We start from the raw sequence: 11,946 nt of genomic DNA, 5'->3' as shown, positions 1-11,946 counted from the left end.
GGAAGGAAGGAAGGAAGGGGAAGGAAGGAAGGAAGGGAAGGAAGGAAGGAAGGGGAAGGAAGGAAGGGAAGGAAGGAAGGGGAAGGAAGGAAGGGGAAGGAAGGAAGGGGAAGGGAGAAAGGAAGGAAGGGGAAGGGAGGGGGAAGGAAGGAAGGAAGGGGGAAAGAAGAGGAAGGATAGAGGAAGGAAGGGAGGGAGGGATAGAGGGAGGAAGGGAAGGAGGGAGGGAGGGAATTACAAAGGCAGAAAATTACAACTAAACTTAAATGGTACAGAGAGTGCCAGAAGCACCACGTGGTCTGGAGGCATCCCAACAGGCCACCTATGATCATAATGTGTGTGTGTTACTCTACATTGACCACAGAGCCAGTGGTCTGTTTCTGGGCCTTGGGGTCAGCCTATGGAGTCTGTTATTCACAACCCAGACCTTTACATATTAGGGTAGACATTCTGGGTCATAAAGTAGAACAACTAAGATGTCCCAGCAGACCCCAGCCAACCCCATACCTAGAACTCTGGGTAGATTCTTGTTCTCTGAGAGGCTGCCACACTCAAGCCCCTCCAACATATGAATGGAGAACAGGCTCCCTGTAGTCTCTTCTAGGTCTAAGAATTGGTTCCAGAAACATCCCAACAAGGAGACCAAGCCTCCTCTCCCTCCATCCATTTGCATAGAGCACCTGCTTGATATGCATAACATCATCAAATCCTTCAGATGTCTGGGATAGAGGCTATTACTGTCTCCATGTTATAGATAATAAAACTAGAGCTCAGAAAGCAGCTTGCTCAGTGCTGCTTAGGGCCACACTTGCCTGATCTTATTTCTTCCTCACTTCTTTCCATCCCTGCTTCTTTCTGTCCTTCCTTCCCTCTCTTTTTAAATCTATTATCAAGCCTTGATACTATAATTTGAACCATATCTACCTTATTCCTTATCTGGCCTAGTCCCTAGAGGAGAAACTAGACTCTACTAAGGATATGCAGGACAGGATAGGACTAAGTCCCGTTTAGGGGCTACATCGCCAGACCATGTGCCCTGGGACTTCCTTCCACCTAGGAATGAGTGGAGCCCCAGCTTAGTGTACTCTGTGGGACAATGGCTCCCTGAGAAATTCTTGGTTTGAGGGGCTTAGGGAATGTCTCAACTTTTGGACAGAGTAAGTGGCCCGGAATTGGAGAGTCAGAGCTAGGCAAAAGCTGTATTTCATTTCCAATCAAGCCCCCTCACTTGCTAGCAGTGGAACCTTGAATCAGTTCTTACTCTCTCTGAACCTCAGTTTCCTCATCTGTAAAATGGGAAAATTTATACCTTCTTTACATGACTACTGTGGAGTTAAACAATATGTTCTCATGGTGCCTGCCTAGATGGGTTAGCAAATATTTAGCTCCTCACATGGCATCTGACATGAAGCAGCTATTTATCTGTGCCCACATATCACTTTGAATTAATATTGTATACCCTTGACCCAACACCTGAACCCCCAAACACAAGACCACAGCACTCAGAGATTAGGCAAATCCTAAGAAGGTGGTGGGTAAGATTTTTGATCACACAGCTTTATTTCAGTGCCTCAGTTTCCTTATCTGTAAAATGGGGATAAAAATAGGGTCTTCCTTATTGGGTGAGTATGATAATTAAGTGAATTAATCCATATAAAGTGTTTAGAAGCCACACCTGGCACAAAGTATCTGCTCATTAAATATCAGCTATGATTTATTTGTTATTTTCAGCAAAAACGCTTTGAGCATGTAATGCCAATGTATGTTATCATCAAACAAACACCTGTACATACCTGAACAACCATGTGTAATATACTTGCGTATGTTATGAAACACATTCAAAAATAGAAATGTTTAAAAGTGAGATAAAATGAATATGGATTGATGTTACCATTTTCTCCACAATGAAAGGGTCATCTTGTTCAGGAGGTCAGCAAACTATGGCCACAGGCCAAATTCACCAGCTGCAACAACCACCTGATCTGACCCACTATTTGCCATTCTGATACATGTATGTATGTGTGTGTGCATATGTGTGCATGTGTATGTGTGTGCACATGCTTCACTGACTAGGCATTGCCAAACTAAAATGGATATTCAGACCTTCTGAAAGACTTAATCCAACTCCCCAGCACTCACATACTCACAAGTATGTGTCCCCAAGCAAACCACTTCATCTTTGTGAGCCTTGGTTCCTTCAAATGTATACCTGACATTTCTGCCTCACCCTATGAGAAATAATATCCAGTCCAAAAACATGTTATCAAACAGGATGATGTAATATAAAAAATGAGGCTTTTACAATGTATGATATAAAGTATAATTTAGTTCTAAATTCAGAGCTTGTCAGATGCTAAAAAAGAGTGAAGACGCCAGGAATGAAAGTGAAGAAAGCTATATTCCAGTCATGGTTGGGAGTAGTCAAGGAGAAAGAAAGGCACAGGTTTGTGAAATGAATGCAAATCACATGCACAAACCCAGAGTGTCATTATCTCAAACACCTGGATGTGGTTCTCAGGAAACTCAGTGGGAAGACCCTAATTTTAGAATCACGCCCCTTTATTATATGCTCTGGCACATCTGACTAAACAGTTCACTGTATCTGCAAGAGCAGAGCTTTCTATGGTTTTAAAGGGTCCTGAAGAGCCCATTTTTCCATAGAGATGTGATCGTCTGTATCTTGGCATGCTAGCATTTCCTTCCCTTTCTTCTCCATTTATTCAGGTCCTACCCAGCCTTCAAGCCTCCCTTTTTCCATAATGTGGTTTGGCAGGCCCAACTCCTTCAGCACTCTCCTTCCTGCCATCTCACATACCCTTATGGTGTCATCTTAGCACTCACACTCCATCCTTCCTACCGTTGATTTATTTATCTAGGACATCCTTTCCATCCTCTCAAATTTATTGACTTAAGGAGTGAAGATAATATTGTATAGCTATTCAATATTGACCAAAGGGCCCAGCAGGACAGGGCCCACAATGTGTGTTTTAAAATATTTAAAGAGAAAGGAAGCATTCTTCCAATAGACTAACAGGAACAAGATTTACCTTTCCATCTGAAATAACTAAAAACAAACAAAATATATGAAACAATAGTTTTCAAGGCACTAGGACAATAATCCTAGTGAAGGACAATAATCCTGAAAGACAGGAAGCAAGTGATTGCCTGAGCTTTATTATTGCTTTAAGAGAGTTTTTAGACTGTGGCTCAGGAAGAGGAAACCAAGGTGGACTCCCTGATTTCAGAATACTAAACTGAGAGTCCCGGGAGACCGAGGTGGCTAGAGTCTGCAGAACACACTACTCTAGGGAGTTGCATAGAGAGCAAAACCTAGAGATCTGAAAAGGGTTCAATCAGTGCATGCACGTGAGGAAACTGACACGGGAAAAGAACCATCTGGAAGGATCAGTGCCTGGAACTCACACAGAGCTGAGAATAATTTTGTTCCCACCAGTCAGACTGAAAAAGATTCATGGGGTACTAGGTTAGAGTATTCAGAAAAGTCTTGCTTCAGTAGAGTAAAATAATTGTTCCTACATCACATGCTTCTCTGATTCTTCCTTTAAAATCTTAAAAGTTAGATCCAAAGAGATCAAACCTTTTAAAATAATTTAATATGTGGCCTAGAATAAATTTCAAGAATATTCATAGGAATACAAAAATAGCTAGGATTTAACAAGGTAAATACACAATGTCTGGCACCCAATCAAAGATTACCAGGCATCAAAAGGAGAAGGAAAATATGACTGATAACAAGGGGAAAAATGTCAACCAAAAAAGACCAACTCAGATTTGACTGTGTATATTTGAATTAGCATTTTTTTTTTTGACACAGAGTCTCACTCTGTTGCTCAGGCTGGAATGCAGTGGTACAACCCTGGCTCATTACAACCTCCACTTTCCAGGTTCAAGCAATTCTTGTGCCTCAGCCTCCCAAGTAGCTGGGACTACAGGCATGCGCCAACATACTCAACTAAGATTTTTATTATCATTATTTTTAGTACAGATGGGGTTTTCCATGTTGGCCAGTCTGGTTTCAAACTCCTGGCCACAAGTGACCCAGGTGCCTGGGCCTCCCAAAGTGCTGGGACTATAGGCATGAGTCACTCCACCCAGCCAAGCAAATAAATATTATAACTGTATTCATGATAGACAAAATTAGTGCAGAAGAAAAAAATAATGAAACTGATAACATAGCAATATAAAGTATCCAAAATGAAATACAAAAATTAAAATAAAAGCAGTATTGGGGACAACTTCAAGCAGCATACTGTATGTATAATTGGAGTCCTAGCTCCTAACCTAAAAGAAAGATTAAGAGAAAGACAAGGAGATTGAAAACCTATTTAAAGAAATAGTGGCATGAATTTTTCCACATTTGATGAAAACCATACATCCATAGGTCCAAAACCTCAATATAAACACACACAGGCACACGAAGGCACATCATAATCAAATTACTCAAACCATAATAAAGACAAAATCATAAAATGGGTAGGGGAAACATACTGCATAGTAAAAGACAATGATATGAATAACAGAAGATTTTTCAAAAATACAACCTTGGAAAACCAGCATCTTGAATGAACCAAAGGACCATTAATAATGTACCAGAGCACAAACCACATACAAAATTTTCTTTTCTCCTACTTAACACAACCCAGTGAATACCCTGGAGACACCAGCTATCTTCCCAGCACCTTGTGGTGGTCCCCAGGTTTATGATACCCTCCTTGCTTGACTTTCTGGAGAGTCCAGGCTGGTCTCAGAAGAAGCAGAGCAGCTTCTGTCATTTGCCTGGACACACTTCACTGTGCTGCTTATACCAAGAGCTACAATTGCTAAGAATCAGATTTTATGTAAAGCAATAAGTCCAGATGATTTCTTTGAATCATAGCAACTTTTAAAAATTGTCTGTTTGATTTCTTTCCTTCTTGTCCCATGAGTTCAAGATGTTATGGGATTTTGGCAGCAGCCAGATAGCTTCAGGGAATTCAGTTTGTCTGACTTGTGTGGGTAGATGCTCAATTCCTTCGTCAGTTATCATTGTGCAAAATAATTCTTCTTCCTCCTAAGAGTAAATTGTGCATATATTGCCAAGGCAAATTTATGGTGCATTGACAATGTCCTTCCAGCCTGGCACAATTTTTGGTGCATAGTGGGTTCTCAGTCAACAATTGTGGAATAATGCATGATTTAGGTTGTAAACTGTTTTTTATGGAAACAGGTTCAGTTGTTGCTACCCTTAATACCTTGTCAAATCATGAGATTCCAATTTTTTCAGTACAGACATTGAAGAAATTGATTTCCCAAGCCAGAATATCTGAGAGAAGAAAACCTTGTGTATTCAGAAGAAGAAAAGTGTTATATACACTTCCTCTCTTCTATAAAGTGGACCCAAGAATAATACCTGTCCTTGAATCATTTAAGGAATTAAATGAGATGAAACACATAAAGTCATTCAATGTCATTCACAGAATACGTGCCCAATAAATATTTAGGCTTAATTATTACATCTACTTTCCACCAACTTAATTGCTGATTTACAGACATCCCCCACCCAGCTGGTCCCTCCACCCATCTTACCTGGAGTTCATCTAAGATGAATCTGGTGTCTTTCATACCTCCACATCTGTAGGGGTTTTTTATCTTCTCCTGTCTACGTTTTATTTTACCTACTGAAATGCCTTTGACTTCTTTTTCCTAACCAATTTTTTAACAGTAAAAACTGAAGTGTCATTATATCCTTTCCCAAGGCAAAGGTGACGCACTTACAATGCATAGCTTGTCTGCTTCCTTTATCAGAGATTGCTGGGAACTTTGCGCACTACCTAACATTTCTCATACAAAACTTGGCATTATTATTTTTTGTCATTAAAAGGTCTAGGAAAAAACAGAGAACCCTAGGCAGAGTCCTCTGGAGTACAGGGATTTACCCCGAAACACTGCATTCAACCTACTGCTTCATTTGATATTGCACATTAAAATAAAACTAAAGGACATTACCAAAGGAAATAATCCACTCAAAAGCCATGTCATGTCTGTGTACACATATTTTGCATTCTTGTAATCATAGGGTATATATAATTTTACACCCTGCTTTCCAATTTAAAATTATTTTGAAGACTTTTTGTTGTCATTTAAATGCTCCTCTGAAAACTCTTGTATATAGAGCTCTTTATTCTTCGGGCACGTTTCTTCACTACTGTCTTCTAGTTCTCCTCCACACATCCCCAACAATGCCTAATCAATATTCTTATTTCTCTTCTTCCACAGTCCTTCAAACATGGTAGGCTCTCAACGTTAGTCTCTGTATCTTCTGTCTTTACTTGTATTCTGCTTGAGTGGTTTCTTCCACACCTCTAAGTTCAGCTGCATGATGCTAAATGTGTGTCTCCAGACCCCATCTGCCTTCTGAATCTCAGCCTCATTTATGTCACTGCTCACTGAACATCCTTCCTGAATCAACCATTCTATACCTAAAGCTTGATAGGCCTAAAAAAGAACTCACTGCCTTTTCCCCATACTTTATCTTAAGTTTCTTCTTTCTTAATGGATTAATACAAAGTGGAAATCCTAGTGCTATCTCTGACTCCTCTCTATTTCTTACCTCCCCATAAAACTAGACAATGTTATCCAATTTTTATATCTTGCTGAGTTTATTGGGTAGATCTGCCAAGACCTTGTCTTAAATCTCAGCTTTTCTCCATTAATCCTGATACTTCGTATATTCTTCCCCACCACAATTTATTTCTTAGGCACTGACCTAATGAATCCATTACAAGTATGAAACTCACCTGTGGTTCCTTATGGACTGCAGAATAAAGTACAGATTTCCATGCAAGAGGATTTTTTACAGTGTGGTTTTGCCCCTTAACTCTGTCCTACTACACCTATGAGCCCCTTATACCCAGGATCCATTTACGGGAGAGTTTAGGAGCTGTGGGCCTTCTAAGTTCCCAGAGTAATATAACACAAAAATTGCTTGTTTTTTGACAGAGACTAAGTAATTGCATTGAGCCCAGTTTCTTCCCATGTTACAGGACACGTGCAATTTATGGGTCCAGAACCAGCAAAAGAGAAATGTTTTCCCAAAGCTTTTACAAAGCCATAATACTTCTGTAGCTTCCTGTTGTTCTCCCATTTCTTGGTCCCACCCTGACTATTCACTCAAGGTATAAAATGCACAGAGGAGATTCCTCTGATGTTGTCCAGGAGCCTCATTCTGTTTGATGTCCCATGGTTTACATCACCTCCAAAAGATTCACCTTTATACTTTAAAGTAAAAAGTTACCTAAACCATGTAAGGCAGTGGGTGATTCCTTTCAATGGAATGGGGGATGGGGGTAAAGAAGGCATACTGCCACAATTGATAGAGGCAACAAAACGAGAAGGACCCATCAACACATTGTGCAAATGTACAATTATATTTGCCTATTATATCTTCAGCAGCCTTGTTAGAGAAAGGAGGAGGGCAACACATTCAAATCTTTTCTTCTGCTTTTGTTACTAGTTCTCTTTATGAGTAGTTGTATGATTCTCTAACAAGACCCAAGGAATTAATCCTCCTGACACCTTGTTCCTTTACACTTTTGCATTCATGCTATTCTGTCTTCCTAGAATGCCCATCCCTTTCTATTTTCTACTGTGTGAAATCCTCTCTGTCCTTCAAGGTCCAGTTCAAACTCATGCCCTCTGTACAGCCTTCTTCAGACATGCCTGCAAAACGCAGAACGCTTTGTCCTTCCTCTGTACCCACATTGCGTTTGGTCACATTGCTGGCAAAGCACTTTCCACCACGATTATTGCTGGTGTTTTTATGTCTGCTTTATATTTTAGACCACAACTTCCTTTAGGCCTGGGCCATCTTACTCTCCTTTGAATTTCCAGTGCCTGGCACCATGTCTTGATTGTAATAGGAACACAATAAATGCTCATTACATTTTATAAATTAACTGTTGTGACCACATAAGTTTTTGTTCCAAGAATACAATCATTTCAATGGCTTTTTATCCAATAGATGATTTATAATTTGCAAAAAGCCATGCACCGCCCCTTGTTGTGATACAGGCAACAATGAAATGGGACCCGTCAGATCTAGTCCTCTTTCTTTGGCCTTTGTCAAACTGGAGGGGCTTAGAGTTTCCCTGCAGCAGAAAATGAGCTCTGGAGAATGAACTTCTTATTGCCCAGTCACTTCACACACAGCTTCCTACACAGAGGCATCAAAATGAATTACCTAAACATCTTCCCCAAGATCTTAAAGAACAGCTGAAGAAAGCCTACCATCCCATTTGAGACCAGAAAATAATTAGATTTCTTGGAAAAGGAAAAGACAGAAGTAAAGGAGACACTAGACACTAGGCTCCTAAGGGCAAGGAAATGCCTTTTTCACTCATGAGTCCACCGCATGTACCACAAAGGTATGGAGCTTTTGCCCTCAGAGAGAATGCAATCAGGACACTCTCCGCACTTGTTGATGTCAACATTTGTTGAAAGGATGCATAAATTAACCAGCTAGGCTTAGAAATCTGTAAACAATCTTCAGTAATTACTTAGACATTTTTGGAAATTCTTACCCACCACCCCTGCCCATACAAAAATTGTCTCTCTATGTAATAGAAAAGACAAGTTGTTACAAACAGCCATGTATAACAAGACCAAAAGGAATTTTAGAAATTATCAAGTCCAATATTTTGACTAGAGTCCCATTTATGTGAGTTGGTTATATCCTGGTGAGCTAGATGCCACTTTATAGCCAAGAGATCTTGGACAATTTACTTAAGCTCTATGAACCTCGGTTTCTTAACCTATAAAATAGGAATTATGACTCCCATCTTGACCAGTTACTTTGAATGTTACAAGTGAAAATGTATACAGAGATCACAATATTGCCACAAAATGAGCCTTTGATAATGCAAGTTTTATTCTTTTTGTTCCCAATAGTCAGAGTCTGAATCTACCATCCAGAATGATACATTAGGATACTTCTCTCTTAAGGGAAGGAATAGGCTGGGGAGCTTTCCATAAAAGGCTGAAATCTGGTGGGGTAGACTGACACCTAAGGGCTACTCTAATATTCCAGCTCTTGGCTGATTCCAAATTTGCAATTTGAGAAGTTACTCCTAATACAGGGTGATAGGTATTATACTGGTCTATGCAGGGTGCTGTGGAGAAATGAAGCAAGATCCAAAAGTACCTGGAGATATTGAGGAAGGCTTCTCAGAGGAAAGAACACCTAAGCTGACATTTGCCAGAGGAATAAGCCCTAGGCATATAGATGAGAGTCGAGTAACAGGGCCCTGGGAGGCGGGAGAAGGGTTTAGAGGGTGAAAGGAAGTCTGATATATCATGGCCTTGTGAGCTTTGCTATTGAGAAAGGAGAATATAATTTGAGATTGTGGAGAGCTATGAAAGAACTTCAAGTTAAGATGTGGCACGATCAGATCTGTGCTTTAGAAATACTGGGTAGAGAACGATATAGGTGTGGGGTGGGGACTGGGGCTAACTGCAGGCAGAGCTGCCAGAAAACTATTCTAGAGCTGTTGGTGAGAACTAAGACAGAAACAGTGTGGAAGAAGGCTGGCTGAAGGGGAGGTCTGAAAGAAGAATCAGTCGGGCATGGTGCCTTATGCCTGTAAACTCAGCACTTTGGGAGGTCGAGGTGGGTGGATCATCTGAGGTCAGGAGTTCAAGACCAGCCTGGCCAACATGGTGAAACCCCCGTCTCTACTAAAAATAGAAAAATTAGCCAGGTGTGGTGGCACGTGCCTGTAATCCCAGCTACTGGGGAAGCTGAGGTAGGAGAATTGCTTGAACCTGGGAGGAGGAGGTTGCAGTGAGCCGAGACCACACCACTGCACTCCAGTGTGGGCGGCAGAATGAGGCCCCATCTCAAAAAAAAAAAAAAAAAAAAAGTAGAATAGGATGGCCTGTGTGGGGAAGAAGAAGGCAACGAAGATGAAACCAAAGTTATTGGCTTGGGAAATGCTGTGAATAGTGATGCCATAAAGTAGGGCTTGGCAGTAGGCAAATGAAGAGTTTGATTTGGGACCTGTTGAATTACAGCAGGCCTTGAGATCTCCAAATGGAAACTCTCTGCAAATGTGTGTAAGACCTACCAGCGTCCATGGCTAGGAGAGGGAACTGCTGCCCCCATTGAATCTGACCACCTGCTTTCTCTGTTTCCAGTACTTTGTCTTCACGGGGGTGTTGGCCATGGTGACCTGTGCAGTTTTCCTCCGTCTAAACTCCGTCCTGAAGCTGGCAGTGCTGCTGATCATGATTGCCATCTATGCCCTGCTCACTGAGACCATCTACGCAGGCCTCTTTCTGCGTTATGATAACTTCAACCACAGTGGAGAGTAAGTGCCCCCACATTGTGAGTCCAAAGTGTGCTCAACTTTCTGCGGGAAGTGGAATCGTTGGGAAAATGATGCCCGCCACGTTATTAAACTTACGGCCTGATTGGATATTGACTTACATCTCGAATCAGGCATTCTGTAGTTTACAAGTCCAAGCAAAAATCCTGATTTTTCAGTGGTATCATTTATGTGAATTACAGATTAATTAATCAAAGTTTGGACGAAATAGTAGCTCAGGTCTCCTCCAACTCTGATAATTTGTAATTTCTTCAAATTTAGTGGCTCCAACACTTGTAGGATCTATTTATAATTAGGCTGTTGCAATCTTAATAATAGTAGCCACTGTGTATTAAGCCCTCATGCTCTCTCAGGATAGTACAGTTGATCCTGCATATCCACAGCATTGTGGATTCAAGTAACTTCAAATTGAAAATATTTTTTTAAAAAATTACAAACAAAAACAGTACAGTATAACACCTATTTACATAGTATTTACATTGTATTAGGTTTTATAAGTAATCTAAGGATGATTTAAAGCATGGGGAGGATATGTAAAGGTTATATGCAAATATTATACCATTTTACATAAGGGACTTCAGCATGCATGGATTTTGGTATCCACAGGGCTGATGCTGAGGGACAAATGTATTACTGTTGAAATATAGAAAAGTCCAAAAAAGAATATCTTACCCAGACTCCTTAGAGAAAAACAGCCCAAGGCAAGGCTAATGAAACCCCAAGACAGTGAAAGTGAGGGAAAAGAGAAGTGAGGAAGAAAAGGATGAGAGGCAAATGCAAGTTACCACTACATTTTGCTGGCAATATGTGCTGTGAAGAGATTCAGCTGGTGCCTCAGAAAATCCACTCGCAGAGCCATTTGAAATGTCTCTGGGCAGGCTCTAAGGTGGGAAAAAGTGTCTCAGGACAGAGGATGGCAGAAAAATATGTCTGCTGGCTCCTTCCCTCTCTCTCCCATTGGCAAGAGTTCCCTTTTTGCATGCACCTTGTGGTGACATCACTTGGCCCCTTTCACAGCCACTGGGGTAAACAGACCCCACACAAGAAGTGATGGAAGGAGCCAGTCCAGGCTGATTGGTCTCTGGGATTAGAAGCACACAGGACTAGCTGAGGCCAGAATAAGTGGCCAACAGTCAAAGGAAAAGAATAAGGTCAAGATAATCCAAGAAGGCTAAGAAAATATGCCCAGAACTAATAATATGAATGCCCATGAACCAACCCCTGGAAGTAAACAATGCTAACAATTAGTCATATTTTCTTATGCATTTTTAAAAGGATAATGTGTTTCAGATGTTGAAATTCCTTTCTCTACTATTATTCTCCTCTGTCTCCTCAAATCCAACTTCTGATATACTTAATATATATCCTTCCCATCCATGTTATATATATAATATATATACACACATGTATACACACACACATATACACACACATATATATACATATAGCTAGGGCTGTATCTATAAATTATTTATAATATTTATTTTGTTGTGATGTAATATTATCTTTCTAGATCCATCTAGGTTGATGTATATGGACTTCATTTTAGTTGTTGTCTGTACAT

At 40.5% G+C, this 11,946-nt stretch overlaps 1 protein-coding gene across 1 annotated transcript in view; it reads left to right on the top strand.

The window, feature by feature from the left end:
* Positions 1–11,946, top strand: part of ADCY8 (adenylate cyclase 8) — a gene marked incomplete at its 5' end in the record, with an annotated part of 186,091 nt that overhangs the window by 150,440 nt on the left and 23,705 nt on the right. The window contains one exon of the mRNA XM_017850127.1: positions 10,192–10,364. Coding sequence (XP_017705616.1) covers positions 10,192–10,364 — 173 coding nt within the window. The remainder of the gene's footprint in view (positions 1–10,191; positions 10,365–11,946) is intronic.

The sequence above is a fragment of the Rhinopithecus bieti genome, unplaced genomic scaffold (assembly GCF_001698545.2).
Source record: "Rhinopithecus bieti isolate Rb0 unplaced genomic scaffold, ASM169854v2 scaffold_34238, whole genome shotgun sequence".
NCBI classification, from domain to species: domain Eukaryota; kingdom Metazoa; phylum Chordata; class Mammalia; order Primates; family Cercopithecidae; genus Rhinopithecus; species Rhinopithecus bieti.
This window is presented reverse-complemented; position numbering and strand designations above follow the sequence as displayed.